The 24,090-nt window shown below is 46.9% G+C and overlaps 1 protein-coding gene across 3 annotated transcripts; it reads right to left on the bottom strand.

Moving 5' to 3' along the window:
- DBP (D-box binding PAR bZIP transcription factor) lies at nt 1–21,822 on the bottom strand. Of its 3 annotated transcripts, none has more exons than XM_061591290.1 (4): nt 20,592–21,822; nt 14,294–14,629; nt 8,621–8,841; nt 1–1,506 (listed from the first exon to the last, which is right to left on the bottom strand). In XM_061591290.1, the coding sequence occupies exons 1-4, from the start codon at nt 20,752–20,754 to the stop codon at nt 1,291–1,293; spliced, it is 936 nt and encodes a 311-aa protein (XP_061447274.1). In that variant the 5' UTR covers nt 20,755–21,822; the 3' UTR covers nt 1–1,290. The 3 variants fall into 3 exon arrangements, with proteins under 3 accessions (XP_061447274.1, XP_061447276.1, XP_061447275.1); XM_061591292.1 differs by lacking the exon at nt 20,592–21,822 and adding an exon at nt 18,240–18,572; XM_061591291.1 differs by lacking the exon at nt 20,592–21,822 and adding an exon at nt 18,105–18,222.
- Between the last annotated feature and the right edge of the window lie 2,268 nt (nt 21,823–24,090).

The following is a 24,090-nucleotide window of genomic DNA, read 5'->3' as shown; positions in this document are numbered from 1 at the left end:
AATAGAAGAACATAGTTTAATCTCTCAAGTCTCTCCTGGAGTCTCTATATATACTTTTTGTTTTACAAAAAGAAAAGAAAGAAAATTATATATACATTTATATATATGTTCATATTTACGGAGGGTCACCACTGAGGTTTTCTGTTTTTTAGTTTCTGTACATATGATGATATCAGACAGTGTTGGACACAAAACATGAGGAAGTGGGGGGGAGAGAAAAAAAACATTACTTGCCTTTAAACTAAAAATAGGTATAATTGTTATAAGATAATCGTAATCATTAAACTAGTATCCCATACACCTGCCCTCTGATACAAAGCCCCTTTTGTCAATTGTGGGGGAAAAATATGTGTACACAACCCGTTTTTGTTTTTTTTTACTAATTTGGCGTTCCGTAGGCAGAAGAAAAGTTATGACGTTCACTGGTATCAAAAGGAAGAAAACCCTCCTGTCTCCTCTTTTTCAGGGTGCTAGGACTCCTCTTAAGTTCTCTTGTGAAGAGGCATGGAGAGAGGAGGGCGTAGTGGTTTAACACCTGTTGCAAGGTGGGAGCCCAGAACATCTGGGTTCCATGTCCACTTTCGCAGCTGGTTTGCCTTTCATGTCCTTTCCCGCCAACCCTGACAGAGTTGATGGGAAAAATAAGGAGTCATTAAAATGTGTGCAAAAAAAAAATGTCCGCTGAAAAAGATGCACCCATGCTGTTAGAAGAGTCAAGAGAGAGCCCAGGCACCCTGATTCGCTTGATGCCTCCTGGGCCAACTGTGTCACTGAGCCAAATGCCACAGGGACAAGCAGAGATGAACAGCTGTGATAGGCTGTGACTGAATGGTGCCCTTCCGATAGAAAAAGTCTGCCAACAAACCAAACTCTAGTATGTATGTGTATAGAGTGTGTGTGTGCACGTACATATGCACATGTGTGTGTGTGTGCATACGCAATTACATCTTCCAACGTGCTACAGAGCCCTTGTGTGTTTGTGGTGTATTCCATGTGCCTATGATGCCCAGTTCAACATCTCCAAGTCACTGCCCTTTTCTTGGCAAGGGTCAGCACAGGCCAACCCAGGAAGTCTCTATCCCTTCTGTCGAGCACCTGGACCACGATAGTCCCCGCATGTGGGAATCGTCCGCCTTGGGACCTTCCCCTCGTTCCAAACATCTGTTGTTTGATAATTTGTTTGCCTGGTTCAGGAAGACGGGGGTCAGGGTTGAAAAACCAGGGTGGCCCCACCACCTTGCAGTGGTGGAACGGTGGAGAAGAGTGCAACATCCACTGCTGCTGCAGGTTTTACAAGGTGCCGTGCTGAGATTCATACTTAGAGAGGATGCTGCGATAGCGGGTCAGTTCCTGGCGGATGTTGGCCACTTCCTGACGCAGGACGGCATTCTCCTTCTCCAGGAAGGCTGCTCGAACAGTGATTTGATTCTCCTTCAAGCGGCGGGCATCCCGCGAGCGTTTTGCTGCCTCGTTGTTCTTGTACCGCCTGTTCCAGTATTTCTCATCCTGTTCCAAACAGAAAGGTAGGAAAGAAAACAAGAAAAACCAGCAGGTCAGATGAAAGCAAACACAAACACAGTGCTGCAGCAAATGTCAACTTTCCCCTCCAGAACTAACATTTCACTTAGGCCACATCAACACTGTACATTTAAAGCACTGACAGTAGTTAAGAGACTCCAATTCCCCACACAGAGCTCCAATTCCCAGAGTGGTTTATCAGTCAATCTCTTTTCAAAGGGAACTCCGAGAATTGTAGCTCTGTGAGGGGAATTGAGGTTTCCTAAGAACTCTCCACACCCTTAACAAACTACAGTTCCCAGGATTCTTTGGATGATGCCATGACTGATAAAGTGGTATTTCAAAGTGGTCCCAGGCTATGGTCTGAAGACACATAAGGCCAGCACCCTGCTGAAGCTAAGCAGGGTCAGGTGTGGTCAGTGCCTGGATGGGAGACCGCCTGGGAAGTATATGTAAGCCGCCTTGGGTTTCAATCATGAAAAGAAAGGCGGGGTAGAAATGTAATAAATAAATAAATTTCAATAGTGCTTTAAATGTATGGTGCAGATGGGTCCCAAGACCATACACAAAAGTACAATTCCAGTGTAGGCTTGTGAATAGTTGGCTCTTTTTTTTAGGCTGTTGATGTGCCACAAATTACTATTTATTACATTCTACCTTTCCTCTTAGGAGCTCAAGGTACGGTTCCCAAGCAATTTCCATCTGGGCACTGACCAGATCAGATCTGCTTAGCTTTAGCAGGGTGGTTGCACTATATGACTTCAGATTGTGTTCTGGGTTTATAATGTAGGCAAGCATGGGCAGGAAGACTGCTAACTTTGATGACTTACTTACAGGTCTGTCACTTGCGGTTCCTATTCTCCCCCCCCCAAAAAAAAAGCAGGCGAAAGGGGAAGCAGGGCTATTTCAAGCTTCCTTTAGCTCTTCTCCTGCATCTGTCACCTACCAATGGCTATTCGATCAGACATCTTGAACTATTTCCATCCCAGCTAGTTTTTGTAAGAACTTTGGTTATGTATACACTACACATTTAAAGCAAATGGCTTCCCCCCCCACAAAATCCCAGAAGTGTAGTTTACTTCTTGCAGAGCTACACTTTCCAGCATCCTTAGCAAACTAGTTTCCAAGATTCTTGAAGGGGGGGAGAATGTGCTTTAAATGAATGGTGTGCACGCAGCATTTGTAACTTTGATAACTGCTGCCTGAGTTTGCTTTCTTTCTCCTGCCTGCCCATCCCTTTTTCCTTGGGTTTGGTGTCTTTTAGTATGTAAGCCCACAGACAGGATTTCAAAAAATTGATCAGTTAAGGCACTTTGGGAGACTTCTTGGCTGAAGAAAGAGTTAAAAATGCAATAGATAAGCAAACAACAGAAGGTGTCAAGTGTGGTTGGTTTGAGGGTTTTGTTTTTGCACCTAATGACTATAAACTTCTTGAGGACTGCGCCAAGTCCTACTAGGCCAAATGGGAGATTGCTACTTCTCCAAGTGTAGTGCTATAGTAGACAAGAGTGTTGGGACCTGGCCCACAGAGGAGTGGGTTCAAATTCCCCTCCCGCCATAAAGTTTAGTGACCTTAAGACAGCCACTGTATCTCAAAGCAAACACACAAGATTGGTGACAAGGCTAAAATGGAGCGGAGAATGCCAAGAGCTCATTGCAGGAAGGATGGAATAAAAGTGTAACAAATAATCTCTCCTCCTTTTGTACCTCCTTTTCTTTTCTGCCAGTGCTTTTGTTTATGCCTGCTTCAGTGCTAAATCCCATAACCATCATCTGCTGGAACTGTTATAGATCTGTGAAGAGGCTAGCCTCTGAGAATGTGTGGACTGCCCTTCTATGGCTCCTGACCATCCTGTGTTTCTGAGGCTTGGGGGCAAAGCTTCTGGGCTCAGTTGTTGCTTTTCTTTTCTTGTTCAATTAAGAACAGGCTTAATTAAGAACAGTTTTTAATTCAGAACAGCATATTTTGTATACTGGTGGCATCACATCATTCTGGAATCTCTGACAAGGATACACGTTCCCAAAAGGCATGCACATACTTCCTGAGCAGCACATGCATGGTCACACACATGTAAGTGCTTTCCAACACACACACACACACACACACACGTGTGCTACTCTCCCTTGAAGAGAGACACAATGCCAAATCACCATCCTTGCCCTCAGGCTCAGAAAATAGGGTCACCTCCACCAGCATATTTCCAAGAAGGCACACCACTCCTCAAAGTATTGTCACCCTGCAACAGGCACATGAAAAATTGCTTAACCCGAGATAAGACATTCAGTGGCACAGCTCTGCCACCAAAAATACCTACATTTTGCATGGTAGGGAAAAGCACCCTTCAAAACAGACACAATTAGGGCAAAAGTAGACATTACCCCTGGAGGTTCACAGTCAGATTTTTCATCTCTCTCTCTCTTTTGTTAAAGCAGCTGCCGTGCGTGTGTGCGTGTGTGTGTGTGAGAGAGATGGATTGGGACCAAGTGCTGGCAGAAGGGGAATGTTAAAAACCCCTTCCCCCCCACACACACACTGTTTTCCTAATGTAAATCCCCCCTCCCAAGATTTGATTTGCCCAGTTAAGAGAAAAATATGGCTACGCTTAATGGAGCAAGAGCAGCTTTGGGGGAAGGTAAGGGGTTTGACAACAACCACCCTACCCTAAGAAATTCCACCCTTGCATGGATGATGCTTGTACATTGAACACACCCCATACTAATTGGCCAGCTAATATTTGTTCACTCAGTTTTTCTCCCACATGCAATCCACTTAGATGCCTTGGAAAGCGGTATGCATTCATTATCTGATTGAATGTGTATGTGGGCGTTTTAGGCTCCAGTGGGTACTGGGCTGTTTTAGTTGCACAATGCATAAAACCATGTAAGAATCATGTTGAGCTTTATAAGCAGGATTATATTCACTGCCTGCAGTTCTGTGCCTGTGGAAATTGGGCCTTTCGCACAGAACATATTTAGACCCTGCTTTTCATCGAGAAAACAGAGCTCTGTTTTAACCTCACAACAGTCCCGTGAGGTAGATTAGGCTGATTCACCAGCAAAGCTAAACAAGAATTTGAACTTGGGCTGCTCCTATCTAAGTCCATCTTACTTTAGCCATTACAGGGCCATACTGACTCTCCCAAGAAGTCACACATCAAGGAGGCTTCACTTGTCTGGACAGATCATGCTGCCATGAACAGAGTACCAATGTGAGGGTGGAGCAGAAGCACTAAAGAGATAAATCTCTTAATATAAATCCTTCTAAATATATGCTTGCTATATTTAGGCAGCTGATGAAAACTTTTTTTTAATCTCAGCAAGCACGCCCAGACATGTAACGTAGGGTTGTATCCAGTGTTAGTCCTACTCAGAGTAGATCCACTGAATTTAATGAACATGATTAATTTAGGTTCATTAATTTCAATGGACCTACTCTGAACAGAACTCAGCTGGATACAACCCTTAGTTTCTATTTTTGCTTTTAAATGTTTTACTAATTTTATCGGTGTTTTATTGGTAATTGTTTTATGTATATTTAACAGTTTTGTCAGTTTTAGCTATCGCCTACTGATAATTTTATTATGTACACCTCTTAGACAGTTTTGTGATTACATCTTTCTAAACAAATAAAGAGAGTAGAGCAGTTTCCACTATCGACATTCTGTGCATATGATGCAACTCAGTTGAGAACCAGAAAGTTCAGGGCTGTGTATGTCACTCTCATTTTTTATAGCTCTGCTGGTTCTCCTAGAGCAGCCTTTCCCAACTAGTGGGCCACCAGATGTTGTTGGACCACAACTCCCATCAGCCTCAGCCAGCATTGCCAATGGTCAGGAAATGGGAACTGTGGTCCAACAACATCTGGTGGCACACTAGTTGGGAAAGGCTGTCCTAGAGGAACAGTCCTCCTTCATAGTCTTGAGAAAGGTTCTCCCCTAAGGAATTATGTGATTGTGTCATACTAGATGAAACTTGCAGCTGAATGTGGGCAGAGTCTGGGCACAAAGCATAGCTCTGCCCACTCATGCCAGCAAATTCCACCTCTGTTGAGTACCACATGTCACACTGGGCAGGATTACAGCTGGTACTAGTACACCATGACCTCAGCACTTAGGGTCAGATAGCAGGTGATGGGAAAAACCTTTCTCTTCCTGAAATCTGTTGCCAGACGGAGTAGACTAGGCATGGGGAAACTGGGGTTGTTGTTGGACTCCAACTCCCACCAGCCTCATCCAGCAAGGCCAATAGCTGGGACGATGGGAGTTGTAATCCACATGCAGAAGGCCAGAGGGTCCCCACCTTTGGAATAGACAATACTGGTTTACACAGACAAAGATGGACATGCTGCTGTAAAGCATATTCCTATGTCATTATTACCATCATCCTGGCCCAGACAAGGGGCTTACATTGCCTCAGCAGTGCAGGAGGAACAAGATTTTGAAACCATTCCCAGACTGCTTTTGTTTTAAGATTAATTAATTAAATTAAAATTTCCGTTTTAAGATTTATTTTTGTTAAATTTCATTATATAATTGTCAAATAAAACCACCATTAGAACATTGGGTTTTTATTTCATTCATTCTTTGAGCAGCTGGAAAAGTGGAAAATACTCTTTTACCCTCCCTGTTCCTTGTTCCTTTTGTCGTATGTCAATTGTATTGTGAGTCTGTGGACAGGGACCGTCTTATCTTTGGTAAGTATTTAAATAAATAATGTAATCAATAATACATATCAGTTCCCCAAACTGTTCAATCCCATTTAAAATGTCTCAGATCTGTAAAAAAAAAAAGTCTCCTGTTGTTCATTCATTGTGGGATAGCAGCTAGAGTGTTGGACAAGGAAGAGCCAGGTTCAGGTCTCTGCTCAATTACTAGGGGCAGTCACTCTTTCATCTCACAGGGTTTTTGTGAGGATAAAAGTATATGCGTGAAGAACCATGAATATTGCCTTGAATACCTTGAAGGAAAGGTGGGATAGTAATATAACCAACAAACTGTGTTTATGATGCTGTTTGTTTTTATTGTTAGGTTGGGTGACAATTTTTGTTGCGATTTTTATTTTCTCTTTACTGAGTTTGATTTTTATTACAGAAAAGAGAGGGTAAATGCCCAGTTTAAAAAACAAAAACATGCCACCACCAAATATATCTAAACTGTTTCAGCTACGTTGGGGAACAGAGGGAGTACAAAGCATGGATAAGAGAACATCAGCCCTCCAGACATGGTTGGACTTCAACTCCCATCAGCCCCAGACAACATGGCCAATAGTAAAGATTGATGGGAGCTGTAGTCCAATAACAGCTGGAGGGTCACATGTTCCCCAGCTGGTCAAACCAAAATTGAAATGGATTGCCTTCAAGTCGATTCCGACTTATGGTGACCCTATGAAGAGGGTTTTCATGGTAAGCAGTATTCAGAGGGGGTTTACCATTGCCTTCCTTTGAGGCTGAGAGGCAGTGACTGGCCCAAGGTCACCCAGTGAGCTTCGGGGTTCAGGCCTGATTTTGGCACTGAGACTGCCTTGGCCGCCCTGTTTGATGACCTATGTCGGGAGAGAGACAGAGGGAGTGTAACTCTGTTGATTCTCCTTGACCTCTCAGCAGCTTTTGATACCATCAACCATGGTATCCTTCTGGAGAGGCTTGCAGAATTGGGAGTTGGAGGCACTGCTTGGCAGTGGTTCCGCTCCTACTTAGCGGGTCGTCTCCAGAAGATAGTGCTTGGGGAACATTGCTCGACACCATGGGTTCTCCAATGTGGGGTCCCACAGGGTTCGGTTCTGTCTCCCATGCTTTTTAACATTTATATGAAGCCGCTGGGGGCGGTCATCAGGAGTTTTGGAGTGCGTTGTCATCAGTATGCTGATGACACGCAGCTCTACTTCTCCTTTACATCTTGTTCAGGTGAGGCAGTCGACGTGCTGAACCGTTGCCTGGCCGCGACAATGGACTGGATGAGAACTAACAAACTGAGACTCAATCCTGACAAGACTGAGATGCTGTTGGTGGATGGTTTCTCTGATCGGATGGTGGATATATACCCTGTCCTGGATGGGGTTACACTCCCCCTAAAGGAACAGGTGCGTAGTCTGGGAGTCATCTTAGACTCTTCCCTCACACTTGAGGCTCATGTAGCCTCGGTGGCCCAGAATGCGTTCTACCAACTTCGGTTGGTAGCCCAGCTACGTCCCTATCTGAGTAAGGAGGACCTCACATCAGTGGTACATGCTATGGTAACCTCGCGTCTGGACTATTGCAATGCGCTTTACGTAGGGCTACCTTTGAAGATGATTCGGAAGCTACAGCTAGTGCAAAATGCGGCAGCCAGACTGCTAACAAGAACTAAGCGGTCTGAGCATATAACACCTGTGCTAGCCCGTTTGCACTGGCTTCCAATATGCTTCCGGGCCAGATTCAAAGTGTTGGTACTTACCTATAAAGCCTTATACGGCGCGGGACCACGATATCTGTCGGAACGCCTCTCCCGATATGAACCGGCCCGTACACTACGGTCTACTACAAAGGCCCTCCTCCGGGTTCCAACTCATAGGGAAGCCCGGAGAGTGGTGACAAGATCTAGGGCCTTCTCAGTGGTGGCCCCCGAACTATGGAATGGTCTCCCCGAGGAGGTACGCCTGGCGCCGACACTATCATCTTTTCGGCACCAGGTTAAAACTTTTCTCTTCTCTGAGGTATTTTAATTCCTGTTAATTTTAAATTATTATAATTTGATTTTAGACTGTACAGTTTTTTGTACAGTTTTGTATTGTGATATACTGTATTGTGTTATTTTTATTGTATTTTTAATGTTCACCGCCCAAAGAGCTGTTGCTAGTCGGGCGGTATATAAGCTTAATTAAATAAATAAATAAATAAATGGCTGTGTGGGGATTCAAACCCTGGTCTCCCAGGTCATAGTCCAACACTCTTAACCACTACGCCACACTGGCTCTCTGGTCAAACCAAAGACCTAAAACTGGAAATGCCATAGATCCTCTGCCCCATTTCAACCTGATAGTCTTTGAATAAGAGGCAATGAACTCTGTATGTAGGAAATGTTCTTTGGGTTAAGCAGGAAGCTGAATGTATTTACTCCAATCTCACCTTCTGATCATCTGGGACTTGTATTTTCCGTGCCTTTTTCATGATGGGTTGGGGTTTGAGTTCTTCCTCGGAAAACCGATGCTTGCGGGGGTCAAAGGTCTCATGTCCTGGAATGCTGGACAGTGCCAAGTCAGCAGGATCAGGGTCAAAGTTCATGAGTACCTCCACACCCTCAGGGTCCACAGGGCTGGGCGTGCTTCGGGACACAGGTGTTACAGGACCTGGGATGAATTGAGGAGGCAGGAGAAATCCATATGAGCTTCACAAAAAAGGATCCACAAGAGGGCAGCACCAGCACCCAGGCAGGCTAATCTGTGGTGCAGGCTGGCTGGTCTGCCCCACTCCTTGTGACCTCCACCAAGTCTTTTGTACACAAACACACATATATATCCATCCCATTGTCTTTCTTTTCTCTGCAAAGCGCTCCAAGGGGATGGCTAAAGGACACTGTAGGGTAGGATAAGGCTACAGGGTGTGTGTCTTGACAAGAGGAATGGTGAACTGGGGACACAGGACTGCTCACTGCTGCTCAAGCAGCCGCAGCTGCACACATAGCAAGAATTAGAGACACGCAGAGGAGCTGGCAAATTTCTCAGGATTAAACAGCACTGCATGCCCGTTTTGGGAAGGACACTAGGCAGTACGTGGTGTCCAGCTAGCCATGTGGGCCTAACATATCTGTTAAATGCCTAACAGATGGGAAAAGACGTATAGGAGAGAGTGGATTCCGACAACCATTTCCCACGTGACAGCTGCTTTAAAAAGCTTATCACATGCCACCACTTGGGGAGCCAGGAGAGCTGGGAAGGCTGGAGGCAAATGGCTGTCCCTCTAAGCAATTTTAAAGAGTCGCTTGGAGTTATGGGTTGTCAGAAGCAAATACATGTAAAAGAGTGAGCCCAGGAAGCTCTAGGCCAATGAAGAAAACATGGTGACTCTCCTAAGGAGCCAAGTGTCTGGACTCAACATCTCCCCTCAGATCCTCACATGCTTGCAAACCCAGGGGTCCAAGTCCCCACTATTTTCTCCCATCACCCTCTAGATATCCTGGCTCCCACTGCCCCCTTCCCACCACCTCCCACACTTCCTACCCTTAAAGAACTCAGGATGAAGACATCTTCCCCCTGCCCCCCCACAGCCAGAGCCTTGCTCCCTCAGCAAAGCCAGCAGCCCCATTCCCTCACTCCTCTAACCATATCTCTTCCTCTCCCAGCACAGCCCTCTTCCCACTAGCCCCCCCTCCAACCTCCCCAAGAGAACCCCAGAATCCTGACTCCCTCCAGAGAACAACAAATCCCTCTCCTTGGATAACCCAGGAGTCCTGTTCCCCCCAATTACTAAACCCCTCTCCTTTTCTCCTCCCTAAGAACCCAGGGGTCCTGGCTCACAGCCCCCTCCTCACAACGCTCCGCCCACTAAGCGCCACACACACAACCCTCCCCCTACACACCCCTTTCTCTGAAGTACCCTGAAAACCTGACTTCCTCACACACACCTCTTCAATCGCCCTTGAAGAACCCCGGAGTCCTACCTCACAACTCTCCTTTAACTAGGTTCTCCCCTCCCCGGGGGGGGGGGGAGCTCAGAGAACCCGAGTCCTGCACCCACCTCCAGTGGATCCCTTTTTCTGTGAAAAACCCCGGAGTCCTATTCCCCCCCCCCGACTCCCACCTCTCTTTAAAGAACTCCGGAATCACTAGACCCACCCACGCACCCCCCTCCATGGAGAACCCAGGAGTCCTGGCGAGCCCCCCCGGCCTAACCTTCTGGAATTGTCCAGCCAGGAAGGAGACACACCAACACCGACACACACCCTCCCCTCCCCCCCTCCAAGTGGCCCAGCCGTCGCGGCCTCCTGTCGGCCCTGCCCGCCTCTCACACCGCAGCCCCACGTGCCTGCTCGCTCCGCCCTGCGCCGAGGAAGGGGGCAGGCTGCCAGCTGGCAGGGAAGGAAGGAGCGAGCGCCCGCGCCGGAGCCGAGCCGCGACATGTGTTCGCAGAAGCAGGGCGAGGCACGTGAGCGGGAGCAGGAGGCTCCGTGCAGCAGACACGAGACTGGGCTTCCCAGGCGGCGGGAGCCAGCGCAGGATTTCCGCGCCCAACAACAATACGGGATTCCCCGCAGCCCGGCGCGTCGGGCGAGGCGCGCGCGCGCACACACAGAGAAACATAGAGCCCTCTCACACCGCCTATGGGAGGGTATAGGGGCTTGGTATCCTGGCCCGCCTCCCCCGATATCGCAGGTGGCGGGGGAGGAATCAAGAATGCCTGGATTGGGGGGGGCTATTAGTATTGGAAATGCTTGTGTGTGTATTTGTGTGTGTGTGCGCGCCTGTTCAAGATTTCTGGGTACTCTAGAAGTGAGCGAGGTGAGGGATGAATGTGGGCAACCATATCCAGGTCTCGTGGGCTCCCTGGAGGGAAATGGGGCGTCTAATGGATGGACCCAGTATCCTACTGGGTAAGCCAAATTGGCATCGTGGATGTGTGTGGGAGTGGGCCTAGTGGGGGAAGGGGGTTAGAGGCGTAACCTCCTGGGTTCTATGTGGGAGGCTCTACAGTGGGGGGGCTCTTGGTATTCAGGATTCCTGGGTTCTCTGGAACAGAAGGGTGGGGAGAGGACACGCGATTTGGAAGAGAAGAGTTGAAGTGTTGTTAGCAATAGTATCTAGGGCTCCTGGGTTCTCCGGATAGTGGCTAGTGGATTAGAGGGGTGGGGAAAAGATTACTATTTCCAGGTATCTGGATTACATCCACAGGAGGTATGGCAAACATTGTATTCTATGGAAAGGCGGGGGGGGGAAGGAATGAAGTTGGGGAGAAAACAAGGGGTCATAGGTGGGAGGCCCTCTGTTAATATACTATCAAGCCATGTGGTTCAAAAAAAATGGACTGTCCTCAAGTAGAACCCGACTTACGGCGACCCTATGAATAAGCGGTATTCAGAGGTGGTTTACCATTGCCTTCCTCTGAGGCTGAGAGGCAGTGACTGGCCCAAGGTCACCCAGTGAGCTTCATGGCTGTGTGGGGATTCGAACCCTGGTCTCCCAGGTCGTAGTCCAACACTAACCACTACACCACACTGGCTCTCTGTGGTTCAAGAAAGGAGCACCCAAATTTAACAAGCTTGTCTGTGGAAAACATAATTCCTTTGAAATTACTTCACCTTGTGACATCAGCAAAGTCTACGCTGTCCACTGTTAGCTTGAGGAGTTACCATTGCGATTGAACTGGGAGTCAACTCAGAGGACCGCTGGTAAGATAAGTTCTCGAGAGTGATCATCGGGGCCATGCGTCCCACCGACGGCATGAATCCCAAGGGTCCCAATGTAATTCACTAAGGATGGAGTCAAGTCATCCCACTAACTTGTTTTCCTTATATTTTCTCCATAAACCACAAGCGCTAGACTCAAACAAACCCAAACATCTCATGATAACCACCCCGCTTTCGCGCAATTTACCAAATTGCACCAAAAACCACAACTGTAAATGAAAGCAGAAAAGGGACATTCAGAATTAAAACTGGTGACAAAAATTATATATATAAAAACAATTAAAACTGGTAGTAACTTTCAAATTCTAAGTATTGTGTGTGATATTCTCAAGCCAAACCACAAGTCTGAAAAAGAAATGCACCCTCCCCACTGGGAATCAACACACATATACTCCAGGAATCAATAAATAAATCTGAATATTATTGCAACCCAAAGAGACAGTTTGAAAATACAGTATTTCAGTTTCAGGAAAAGCTTTCAGTATTTTCAAGAAGTAGTTTTAGAAGCACTTGAGCCTTCAGAAGAGAGAGGAATCCCCCCTCCCAAGATGAAAATATGATTCCCCTCCCCCAAACCATCTCAAAAACTCTTTAAGTTAATTTTAAAGTAACACATGTTTTAATTATTTAAACCAGGTTTGGGGAACCTTTGGCCCTCTAGCTGTTGCTGATCTACAACATCCATCATCCCTGACCACGCTTGCTGGGAGTTGTAATTTGGCAACATCTGGAGGGCCCCAAGGCTCCCCACACCTCATTTAAACACAATAGTTAATTTGCACATCTTTATAAACGGTATAAGAGTGCATCCTTTCCCAAGTACTCCTTTCAATATCCTAGTCTACCATGAAGCTGCCATCCAAGGGACTAGGTCCATGCCTGCTTAACTTCAGCAATCCTGCAACATCAGTTTGCTTCCAGACTGTTCCCTGTAACCTTTCTCCTGTCCTTTCAATGACAAAAAGTGCATGGTAGGTACTACTGAAACTTCTGTCTGCAAACTAGAAGGGGACTAACAATTATCTTTTCTCAAGAAATCCAACAAGATTTTAAAAAAAATCCTTTCTGTGGTGGTGTGTTTGTATATACACATCATCCACTAGAACACACACAATTATTTCAGCAACAAGGTAGGGGAACAGACAATTAGAAACCAGGGAGGGGACTAGAAGCACGAGTCTTGCAGCAGCCCAGAGAGCCTCCCCTCTCCACTGCAACCAGGGGCTGGGATTGAAAAACTACTTGCAATCAGGGAGGAGGTTAGAAACTCAATTCTCTCTGCAACAAGGGAGGGAACATGAAACTGCCCTGCCAACCAAGAGTTGCTTTCTCCTTATGTCCAGGGTGGTGAGTGTTCAGAGTAGACCAAATATCCTAATGTGTAAGCCAAATTTTGCACTTGGGAGTAAACGCTGCATGATTTGCATAATTCCAAGATGATACAATTTTAAAAATTGAAAATACTTCTATTAGGCCAGGTGTGGGGAACCTTTGGCCCTCCAAATGTTGCTGAGTTACAACTCCCATCAGCTCCAGCAAGCATGGCCAATGGCCAGAGATGATAGGAGTTGTAATTTAGCAACATCTGGTGGGCCAAAGGTTCCCCACACCGTATTAAACAGAAGCAGAGACTGGTGCACATAAGACTGGGAGCAGGTAGCATATTGGGTCAGAATTGCGATTTTGAGCAGAGGGGAGAATATTGTGCTTTCCTTGCTCAAAACCTTCCCCACCCCCATCCCGCTGCTTTTTCTTCCATGCATTTGGAACACCACAGGAAGAAAAGCCACTGGAGTTTGTGTGTGAGTATGTGATTGTGAGCAGAAAAATGGCCAGTAGGGAACAAATGAAACACATTTCCATCTTGTCATTCTTTCACTCAAAATCTCAGCCTCCCAAGCCTGCTTTTCTCTTTAATGCCTCTCTCCCCCAATAAAAAAGTAGAGCTTTGTTGCATGCATTTATGTGCAACATGTAGTTTAACCTCTGACACTTAGTGGCTGCAATGGGACAAAGGCCATGTTGTAATAAACCTTTTGTTTGAAGGAATTAACAAGTTCTAAAAATTATATTTAAGCCTTAACATTTAAAAGTTATTTCATACATAGAGTAAAATCAAACAAGTGTATTCTGAATGGGAGCTGTAGTGGTTATGCAAATACGCATTTCTGCTGCATTCACATTTTGTAGGTGTGCAATTAAAACACATTAGGCATACAACTAAGAAACATGTGAAGCTTAGAGAGTAAATATATATATAAAGGGGTGGGGGGGGAGTTGACATTTTCACGGCTCCTTCAAGGACCATATCCAAAGTAGGAGGACTACAGATGCCAGCAGCCACATCTTCTCCATTTTTCCCTGCACCAACCTCACACCCAATGTACAGCACAGTTTACCTGTCTTACTGCAGTGGTGATCATAATCGCTACCCACTAGGCCTTCGCCAGATGAGGAGCAGATGGAAGACGATGACGCACAAGAAGCCGGGCGGCTAAGGTCCACCACAACCCCACTGGAAGGTGAGGCAGTGGGTTGGCTGCCCGGTGAAAAGGGTTGATGGGCTGGGCTTGGGGGCAAACCGTTTTCCAGCAAAAATTCATCTAAGTCAACATATTCAATCTCATTGTAGGGCAGCGTGCGCTCCCACAGGAGGGAGCCCAGGTAGGCGCAGTGCCCAGGTCGCGAAATACTCAGGTCATCCTCCATCTTACGTTCCTTGTCTTTGATAACACCTGTGGAGGGCAGAAAAGGAGCAAGAGGTGAAACTCAGGTTAATCAGCAAGATTCACAAGATGAGAAATATCTAGCACTGGGAATTTAGTGGGCTCCAACCAAAGAGATGGGAAGTGGAAATTCTGCACATGTTTAGTGTGTGTTTGTGTGCAGGCTTCCCATAGCACAGGGCCAACTGAATAAAGGAGGTTATAAAGATTACTCTGTTAAGGCAGATGCCCAGATAACGTGGAAATGGACTCTTGGATGAATGGGTAGGATGTAGAAACGACCAAGGGAAAATAATCACTTCCAAGTCAGTAATCTTCATAACTTTGCAATAATGAGGGTTTTGCAAGTGGTACAGAAATAGACCTGCTGCACAGAGAAAAAATGGGGAGGGGGTGATAGAGGGATGAGTAAGGCTTTAATTTTCACATACATCGTTGTGCACATGGAATGCAACACCCAGTGCTGCTGGCTTCAGGCAAAGCACCATCACTGGGCATGCAGGGTGTTTAATGCAAAGTGCATATGGTGGTAGTGTTGAAGCATTTGCTTCTGGGCTCCAGTCAATGGCTGACACTTTGCCATCATCTGAATCCAGACCTAGCCCCAAACAACCAGCCTAGGACAGAGGAAGGTAGTCCTTCCCATTTGTATCTCAGTGCAAATGTGCATCCACGTCTGTACGATTGCCACATGGCTTTTTCTTGCATTCCACATTTGTGTCTTGTGTGTGTCCCTGCACTGGGCTCCTGTTTGTTTTCATCAATTCCTTAAACTCTTACAGACCAAAGGCTCAAAACAGGTAGCACTCTTCCGCTAAAATATAGCTCATGGTCCTTATCTATATGGGCACAAGCAGGCTGTATCTCTCTCTGACAAAAGGACAGGTGGATTACGGAAATGCTGCGTTGTGGGGATGGGTAGCTCCAATGTGAAATAGATGGCGACTTGAAGTGGGGATGCTGCTGAAACCTGCATTTGTCCCATCCCTATCTCTGTAGTCTGCATGCCATTCACCAGCAAAGAAAATGTGAGCGGTTGCCTCACCCCAGCTGACCCCATGCTCAGCCATGCTTGATTGGTTCTCCAGCTCCCCTGAAGCTCTTTCAGCCCATCTGCCTGCCTGAATCCCTTTAGCACTCATCACTCCTTGGCCTTGGTGGGCAGGAGCTACTGGGTGACCCTAATATGTCTCTGTGTAGCATTTAGTGCTCTTCAGGGGCAGATCTGGTTGACACCTCCTGTGCTGGTATTCACAAAATGCAGATTTCCTCCAAAACCATGCAAGGTCAAATGCAGGGGACAGCACAGAGAAAACCCAGAGATCCCAGCTGATCGGGTTCTCCCCCTTTGCTCTAACCCCCCTAGGTTGTGCTCCCATGCCAGAAGACCCAGGAGTAGGGGTTCTTACCAGGTTTTGCCCATTAGATTTGCTCCCTCCACAGTGCTCAAATTACAGAAAAGGGCTAGCCCCTTATATTTTGTGATGGCCTAGTACTTGTAGAAGGATGGGGGCGATAAAATGGGGGGAAGGCAGTCAGGGGTGGATTTCATTCAGGGCTCCTTGCCTGTTTTCCTATAATTCCAGCAGTCTTCTTATTCCATTGGGTTGCATCTATTATTATTATTATTATTAACCAAGCAGACTTCACCCTCTTTCCAATGCAATGGGGAAGAGCCAGGTGCCAGCCTCACCACCCTCACTAGGTCTTTGAAGCCTTGAGGGTAGTGCGATTTACAGTCAAGGATTCTCTGAAGCTGCCCAGCCCTCTCTGCACGCGGCTCAGGCAGGCTTGGGAGTGTCACTCCATACCTGAGCCCTGAGTCTGTCTGCCTGGACACGTGGGAGAGAAGTCCAGGCCCAGCTGACAGGTTGTGGCGACACTAGCCAGGCACCCCGAAACTGGGAGAGTCACCCACAACGCCCCACGGACTAAGTTAAGCCCGTGCGTGGCTCCTGCACATAGCTCCCAATTCTGAGCAGCTGCCCAGCTCCAAATTGATCCCAGGCCACCCTCTCCCCATTTTCTTCCAATGAACCCCCCTCCCCCAAACAACTATCACCAAAAAGTCACTGTGACTCAGACGATAAACTGTCAGGAGCTGGCGGCTGCGAGATGCTGGTTCAAATCCTGGCTCAGCCATTGGACTCACCGGGGCAGCCTTTGGCAAGTTCTTAAGCCTCAGTTATCCCCATCTGTAAAATGGGAATAATAATGAACTACCTTGACAGGTCTATTGCAAACATAAGGACATCATGGGGGATAGGGAAGAGATTGTTTATGAGGATAAAGGTTTGTAAGAAACATGGCAGAGATAAAACATTGTTGAAATTATACAATAAAATATGTAGAACAATATAGTAAATGAACTGAACTGTAAACATTTTGTCACCACTCCAATTTTGCCTCTCAGGCCTGACTAATAACCTCACTGATTGTTCAAAAGCTTGACCAAAGCTCCTTCCATCACCTCCAACCATCCCCCCGAATCTCTGAATTCCCCCTCCCACCCCAGTCAATACAATCCAAATGACATAAAACTATATTTGGAGTAATGAGACCTATCTTCAAATCCGGAGCAATCAGGGAAGCTACCATAACTCAAGCCTCAGTTTTCCTCATCTGTGAAATGGGAACAACAAACTCAGTTTTGTGGGGGCTGTTGTGAATATGAAAGCCATTTGCAAACTGCAGAACACACTGAAATCATATAATGAAAGAGCATTTCTATTAGTCAGTGCCCAACATTCAACCTATGGCATGCTTACTTGGGAGTAAATGCCATTGAATTTTATAAGACTTACAAGTAAAAACAACCAAGGGTCTTCTGATACCTTAAAGGACAACAAATTTATTATAGTATAACCTTTTGTGGACCAGAGTCCACCCCCTTGGCATCTGGTGAAACTGATCCCACAATAAATTTGTTGGCTTTTCAGGTGCCACAAGACTCTGTTGTTGTTGCTGCAACTGACTACCACAGCTACGCTTCTGGAAATGGTTACTTCCAAGTAAATGCACATAGGATCCAGCCACATATTGCATTGGGGCCTGATCATAAACAACAACACAGAAACCAGGATCAGGCTAGTTTCTCAGTGGCTGGAGTCAGCAGGAGCACATTGCGCTCAGGGCAAGCTGGATACAAGTTTACTTTCTGTTCTGAAAAAGAACGATTGCCATTCAATTCAGTGAGGAAATGCAAAACACAGTATATTTGAAGGGGAGGGGAGAAGGGCAAAATCTACAACACGTGAGACTGCGTGGCCGAGACTAGCCCCCCCCCCAATCTGTCAGGGAGTGTTTGCTTACAAACATGTCTGTCTGTGTGCAGAATGAACTGCACTCTTGCAGGAGCCAGAGAGACAAGGATGCACAATATACAAGCTGGGTATACACACATTCTGTCCATCTTAATGTTGGGCATATTACTAGCAGTAGAATAAATCTTAAATAAAAACTGAAACAAGTCCCAGATGCCCACCTGCTCTGCTGCTGCCCCTCAATCCTGACCTGGGTTGCCAGGAGCCCATCTCACAAGCAGACCTCGCTGGGGTGGTGGGCGCTGGTGGTTCCCCTTTATCAATCACCCCCGAAAGTGCCCCCAAAAGATACCCACCGTCGGTGTCGGTGTGTCCGCCTCCCATCCTGTCTGCCAGCCAGAACCCAAATGCCAGCTTTCGGGTGGTGGGTTCTCACCGCTCTTCACTCTGCCCCCCTCCCTTTGTGGGGCATTGACCCCAGGTGGTACCCTAAATGCCCCTGTGATGTACCAGCAGCAGCAGGAGGAGGATCAGCCAGCGCCTCCCTGCTTGCCTTTCGTGGCCCGCTCGTTCCTGCGAAAAAGACTTTGAGAGTGTTTCCTGGGGCGAAGCGCCACAGCGCCCGCCCGCACGTTTTGCTCCCTCCTGCTGCGTCCCGTGGCCGGGCTGTGTGCAGCTTTAAGGGATTTACTGCTGCCAGCCAACAGATGCAAGTGTGTGTGTGTGTGTGGTGCGCGCGCATGGGAGAGTGTGCGCATGTACAGAGCCACCGCTTGGTGGATCACCCTGGAAAACCCTGACGAGTTGGCACCTCTCCAGAGCAGTGACAACCCAGGACTCCTGGCTCCCTAAACTTCCCCTCCCCAGCACATTAAGACCCTTTCCTCTCTACCACCTCCATCCCTTCCTCAGAAGCCAGGAGTTCTGCAGTCTGCACCTCCTTTCCCAAAAGAATCCAGGAGCCGTGGGCAGTACCCTTTCCTTTCCCTTCCGGACCCATCCTTGCCAGCCACTTCCCCTCCCAGAAAACCTGACCCCTGCCTAACCTACTCTGTTCATGATTTTATCATATTTAGATCTATCCGAATTCATCTGTCAGCCTTGCCAAACGTCCAAGGTGTGCATGGGCAGGGAGCATAAAGAGACAAACCAGAATCTTAAAGGCAGAACCAAAAGATTCAATGAAAATGCACACACACAGCAGCAGCAGCATATTTAAACACAAGGTATCTCCAAATACATAAGGGGAGCAGGTAGGGTTCCTACCGCCCCCTGGCACCCAATCTCACCCTGCCCCTAGCTCCCCCCTCTCCACATGCTCCCTCCTTTCCCAGAAAAGCAGGGAGTCCTGCCTGCCTGTCTCCTCCTAAATCCCATGCCACTAAAGGCCCTCCTTCTCCAGGACTCCTAGCTCCTAGACCATTCCTGCAAAAAATATACCAGATTTCACCCTACTTCCAAATTTTCAGTGGGATTCCATCCAGAAGTAAACATGAATCTGTCCCTATGAAAATATGTGGGCTTCTAATGCCCATAGGCAAATTCTAGCAAAGAAGTCCCTTACAGATTCCATCATGGGTCTCGTCAGTTTAGAATAAATGTATCTACTGGCAACCCAGGAGACAGCATGAAAGGGAACAGTTCACAGAGGTGGGGGGGATGAGGGGCAGTGAAAATGGCAATACTGCATTAAAAGCAACACTCTATTTATCCTCCCACCCCCAAATCCAGATGGAAAAGGCCAAAGTGAAAGAAAGCAAACTGAACATTCAGGCTTTGAAGGCCATCTGGATAGATGTGGGGGAGGAATGGGAATATACAAATACAAGTCATATCATTAATAGGGCCTCCATAGGGCCCCCTGACTCTGAGCAGGTTTTTGCAACCCACAGATTTTGATATGGCTTTCGGGAATGAGTTACCAAATTTTTGGATGGAGGAATGTGTTTGTATGAGGCATATGAGGACATAAGAAGTGCACAGATTGGGCCCCACGAGTGCAGGGTGGGCTCTACAAGACAGATTTAAAACAGGCGGTTGGGATGAAAAGCCCCAGAAATAAGGAGGTGGCTGCAAGGAGGCAAACATACGGATTGGGTAGTTGGACAGGAAGGTGGATGGGGTTGCAGGTGGAGGAACATTTACAGGATATATTTACAGACCCAGTTGGCAAAAGCTTATGTGGCAGTTAATCTGTTAGTCTTTTAAGTGCTACATTAGTGTTTGTTTTAAATTGAAGATAGGAATTGATCGGCTGAAATGGCACAGTTAAGCCAGAAAAAGAGGCCTGGCCTAATATTATGGGATGGATCATTGGGAGGACCTGCATGGAGCAGAATGGTGGGTAGACAGCCACGCACCTGATACAGCTCATGGGAGACAGGATTGGCTAGGCAGACGCAGATGCAAATTCTGTCTCTGCCAAGCATGGCAACCCTGCCTCAATAATTCCCCTTTCTCACATTCCCCATCTGTAAAATGGGAATAAGAGCAACCCCCTTGTTTCAAGGGCAAACTCTATGGAAGATTCTGCAGTGCCTTGAAGATTAAGTAGTAATAGCAGCCGCAACAAAATCCTGCTGTGTGTGAAATGGATGGATGTAAAGAGGAAAGATGGTGTTAGATGAACATTTACGCGTATGGGGAGATGGAGAGGCAGGCAAAGGAGGAACCAGGGGGAGGTATGGCTGGGGGGGGGTGCCACTCACATGAGCCCAAGTCCTTGGCCCCTCGGCGTTCGGGACTCTTGACCGGTCCCTGAAGGAGGCTCTTGAGACTGACCATTGCGGAACTCGGGCAGGCTAGTCCCAAAGGAGGAGACGAGAGCATGGGGCTCGGAGCGGGGCTGCTTTGGGTCGCTGGACGGGCCATAGCGAGAGCAGCAGCAAGATCCAGGAAGTGCCCACCACTGAGAATTGTACCCCTCCCCTTCTTCTATGGTGTCGAGCAGAGGGCAGCGAATGCCAATAAATAAACAAATAACTGGAAAGTCTCTGTGGAAAACAACAGCAGCGATCCCCGAATCTGAGACCGAGCGAGATCCACCGATTAGATTTAGGTGCTCGACTGGAAAGCAGCTCGGGGTGTAGATTGTGGATGCGCGCGCGTGTGTATGTGTTTTAAGGAAGGCGTCTCTCCCTCTTCTTCCACCAGCCTGGAAATAAGCCTCCAGAGGGGCTGGAGATGCCCCCGTCCTTGTTTTGCTCAGCTCCAAATTTAGCAGCCAACCAGCTTTAAGAAGGATCTCCCAAAAAGATGGATGAAACAAAAAAATATTTGCGAGGACTGGGAAGATATTGGGCTGGGGAATCAGATGATTTCCAAAGATCCAACGAGATTTCTCCAGGGAACGGGAGGGGTGTATTTCCAACCCCAGATATCTTAGACCGAAATTATTTCCCCTATGATTAAAAGTCACCGACTCTCGGCGAATCTAAAGAGAACTAAGGCGCAAAAGAAAAGGGGGGGAAAAGTCAGCAAATCCAAAAAGGCCAGTCGATCCCTTTTCTAAAGAACTCGCAGTTGCCGCAGCAGCAGAGGGTGATCGCTGCTTTTTCTTCCAGCCAAATCCTAAAGAGGCTGGAAAAAGGATGTCCGTGATGCTCTGTAAATAGGGAGGGGAGATACTGTCTTGTCCGCTTGCAGTGAGGGAATCCGAGTTTTGGGGTAACCTCTTCACCCCACTCCTTTATTATATTATAATAAAAATAAAGAGAAACCGAAAGCAGATTCCGATGCTTTCCAGAATTCTTCGTTCCAGCTTTCTCCCCTAAATGAGAATCTACAACCAATAATTTAAAATTATATATAAATAAAAAATGCTCCAGTTATACTTTCCTCTAAAGCACTTTGCAACTGTCTTCGGATCTCCCCCCCCCCTTTTGCAAGATTCGAAGTGGGAGGAGCCAAGCGGCCCGAGTGGGAGGAGCGTAGCATACCCTGCTCTACCAATCGGCAGCCCAAGAGCCTGAGATTTGCAAACACTGCTCCCACCACCCTTCTTCTTCTGTCATGTGCGCCTGCCATGGGGCAGGTGGGGCTCTGACCTAGATTTGGCCAATGGCAACCGAGGGGATAGGAGGAGCCTGACCCACTTTTAGCCAATGGGGAGGCGACAGGAGGGGTAAGGAGACTGTTCAGGATTCTGAGCACGTGAGCAGGCACGTGTTGCTGGCGTTGTGAAGAGGAAGCAGCGCAGCGAGAAAAGTTGAGTCTTAAAGACGCAGCGAGGTTTGCTTGGGAAAATTGGTGGATACCGTGCTTTCCTCAAAGGGGGATAGGGGAGTACACACAAACTAAATGGGGAGGCCTTCTGTGAGGTCAGGCCCCTCGGATTTGCTCCCTGAACGCTTTCTCTCTCTGCTTACTTGGAAATACAGAGGGGAAGTCTCACTAAAACAGCTCCCCATTTCCAACTCCCAAAGTGCTACAAATCTCTCTCTCTCTCTCTCTCTCTCTCTCTGTGCATGATAGGGCTATAGCCAATGCTAGTCCTTCTCACACGAGACCCATTGAAATTAATAAGACACGCCATAACCCAAGTTCAATCATTTCAATGGGTTTACTCCGAGGAGGATTTAGTTGCCTACAATCCCTGATCTCTGTATACTGTATATAAAGAAGAATTTAGAATTAAATACTAGACAGGCACCATCTCTGTTGTCTTTTTGGCACCTACTGAAGACCTTCCTCTTTCAACAAGCCTTTTAAGTAGAGGCCTTATTTCTGCCTGCGTCTGCTAGAATTGCTTTTTAAGATGTTTTTTGAAAAAAAGATGTTTGTAAAGATATTTTAAAAATAAGTTTTGAAGTCTATTGTTTTTATGACATTTTAGAGCGTTTTTAGTCTTTCTGTTTGCCACCCTGGACTCCTTCTGGGAGGAAGGGCGGGATATACATTTAATAAATAAATAATAATAAGAAAGGATCACTTTTAGAAGCAAGTCCAAGCAGCTGCTGCACACTCTTCCCAGGAATAATTTCACCAGCAGCCTAAAGGCAGTAAGATATAGAGAACTAAGGCAGGCTCTCACCAGTTTGGGCATTGTAGAAATGAACAAATCTCACCACCCGCACATAGAAATGGTGGGAGAGCAACCTTTCTGTTCCAAATATGTCCCCCATAAAGTTGCTAGGTTCAGACTGGACCTTTACTTGATAGGGTTCCTACCCCCCAATCACATATGGCACTGTGTGTGTGTGTGAGTGCATGTGTATGTGCTTTAGGGTTGCTAGGCTCAGGGCTGAGACTGATCCTGTATCTTTAGGAGAAGAGAAAGTCAGCCAAGTGCAGGTGTTCTTGCAACACTATAATGGGAAAAACCACAAGGTGAACTTCTCCCTTCCCCCTGCACAACTTTTAAAGATACGGAAGACCTCTTGGTTGCCAGGCCCGGCCTCCAAGAGGTCTTCTGTATATTTAAAAGTTGTGCAGGGGGGAGAATTCCACCTTGTGGTTTTTCCCACTATAGTGTTGCAAGAACACCTGCACTTGGCTGACTTTCTCTTCTTCTAAAGATACAGGATCAGTCTCAGGCCCTGAACCTGGCAACCGTAATGTGCATGCATGCATGCACGCACACAGAATTGACTATTTTATGCAAAGCTTCAAGGTCTAGAGAGCCCCCTTAGAGTTTGGATCCAGCTGTCCTAATCCCAAAAAGGGGTCAAAAAGAAGGGAATGATCCAAATGTGAAACTGAATACAGTTACCAACTAACCTGAAAAAAACCCAGAACTATTTCTTCTTAAACTTTTTTTACAGAAGCTTGACGGGCGGAAATTGGCAAGTGAAACTTTTGACTGCATAGAGATATATGGTTTATCATAATGGTGTCTATCTGCACACAAAGTCACTGTTAAAAAGGCACAGCTGCAGCAGCTGGTTGGAAACTTGGCAACTCTACTGAGGCCTAGGAATATGCTTGTGCCACAGAGTATAGGAGGACTTCAAAAACGCAGAACTCAACAAGCATGGAATTGACAGGATCAGTCCTTGAACACAACCAGATCTCTACCCCTCATAACTGTGGACAGAACTAGAAATTATGTAAACAGTGCTTGGTGGGGAGTGTGTGTGGCTTCTTCAGATCAAGGTGTTCCAGTTCCCCCTTCCCCAAGCCCAGCATCCTTCTGCTTTTAACAGCCCTGGTGCCAGTTCACTCTGTCTCTTTCCCCCACCCCCAATATTCTCCCACAAATTTCCAAAA

Source organism: Rhineura floridana, chromosome 11 (genome assembly GCF_030035675.1).
Source record: "Rhineura floridana isolate rRhiFlo1 chromosome 11, rRhiFlo1.hap2, whole genome shotgun sequence".
NCBI classification, from domain to species: domain Eukaryota; kingdom Metazoa; phylum Chordata; class Lepidosauria; order Squamata; family Rhineuridae; genus Rhineura; species Rhineura floridana.
Note: the sequence above shows the minus strand (reverse complement) of the source record. Positions and strands in the feature narration are given on the sequence as shown.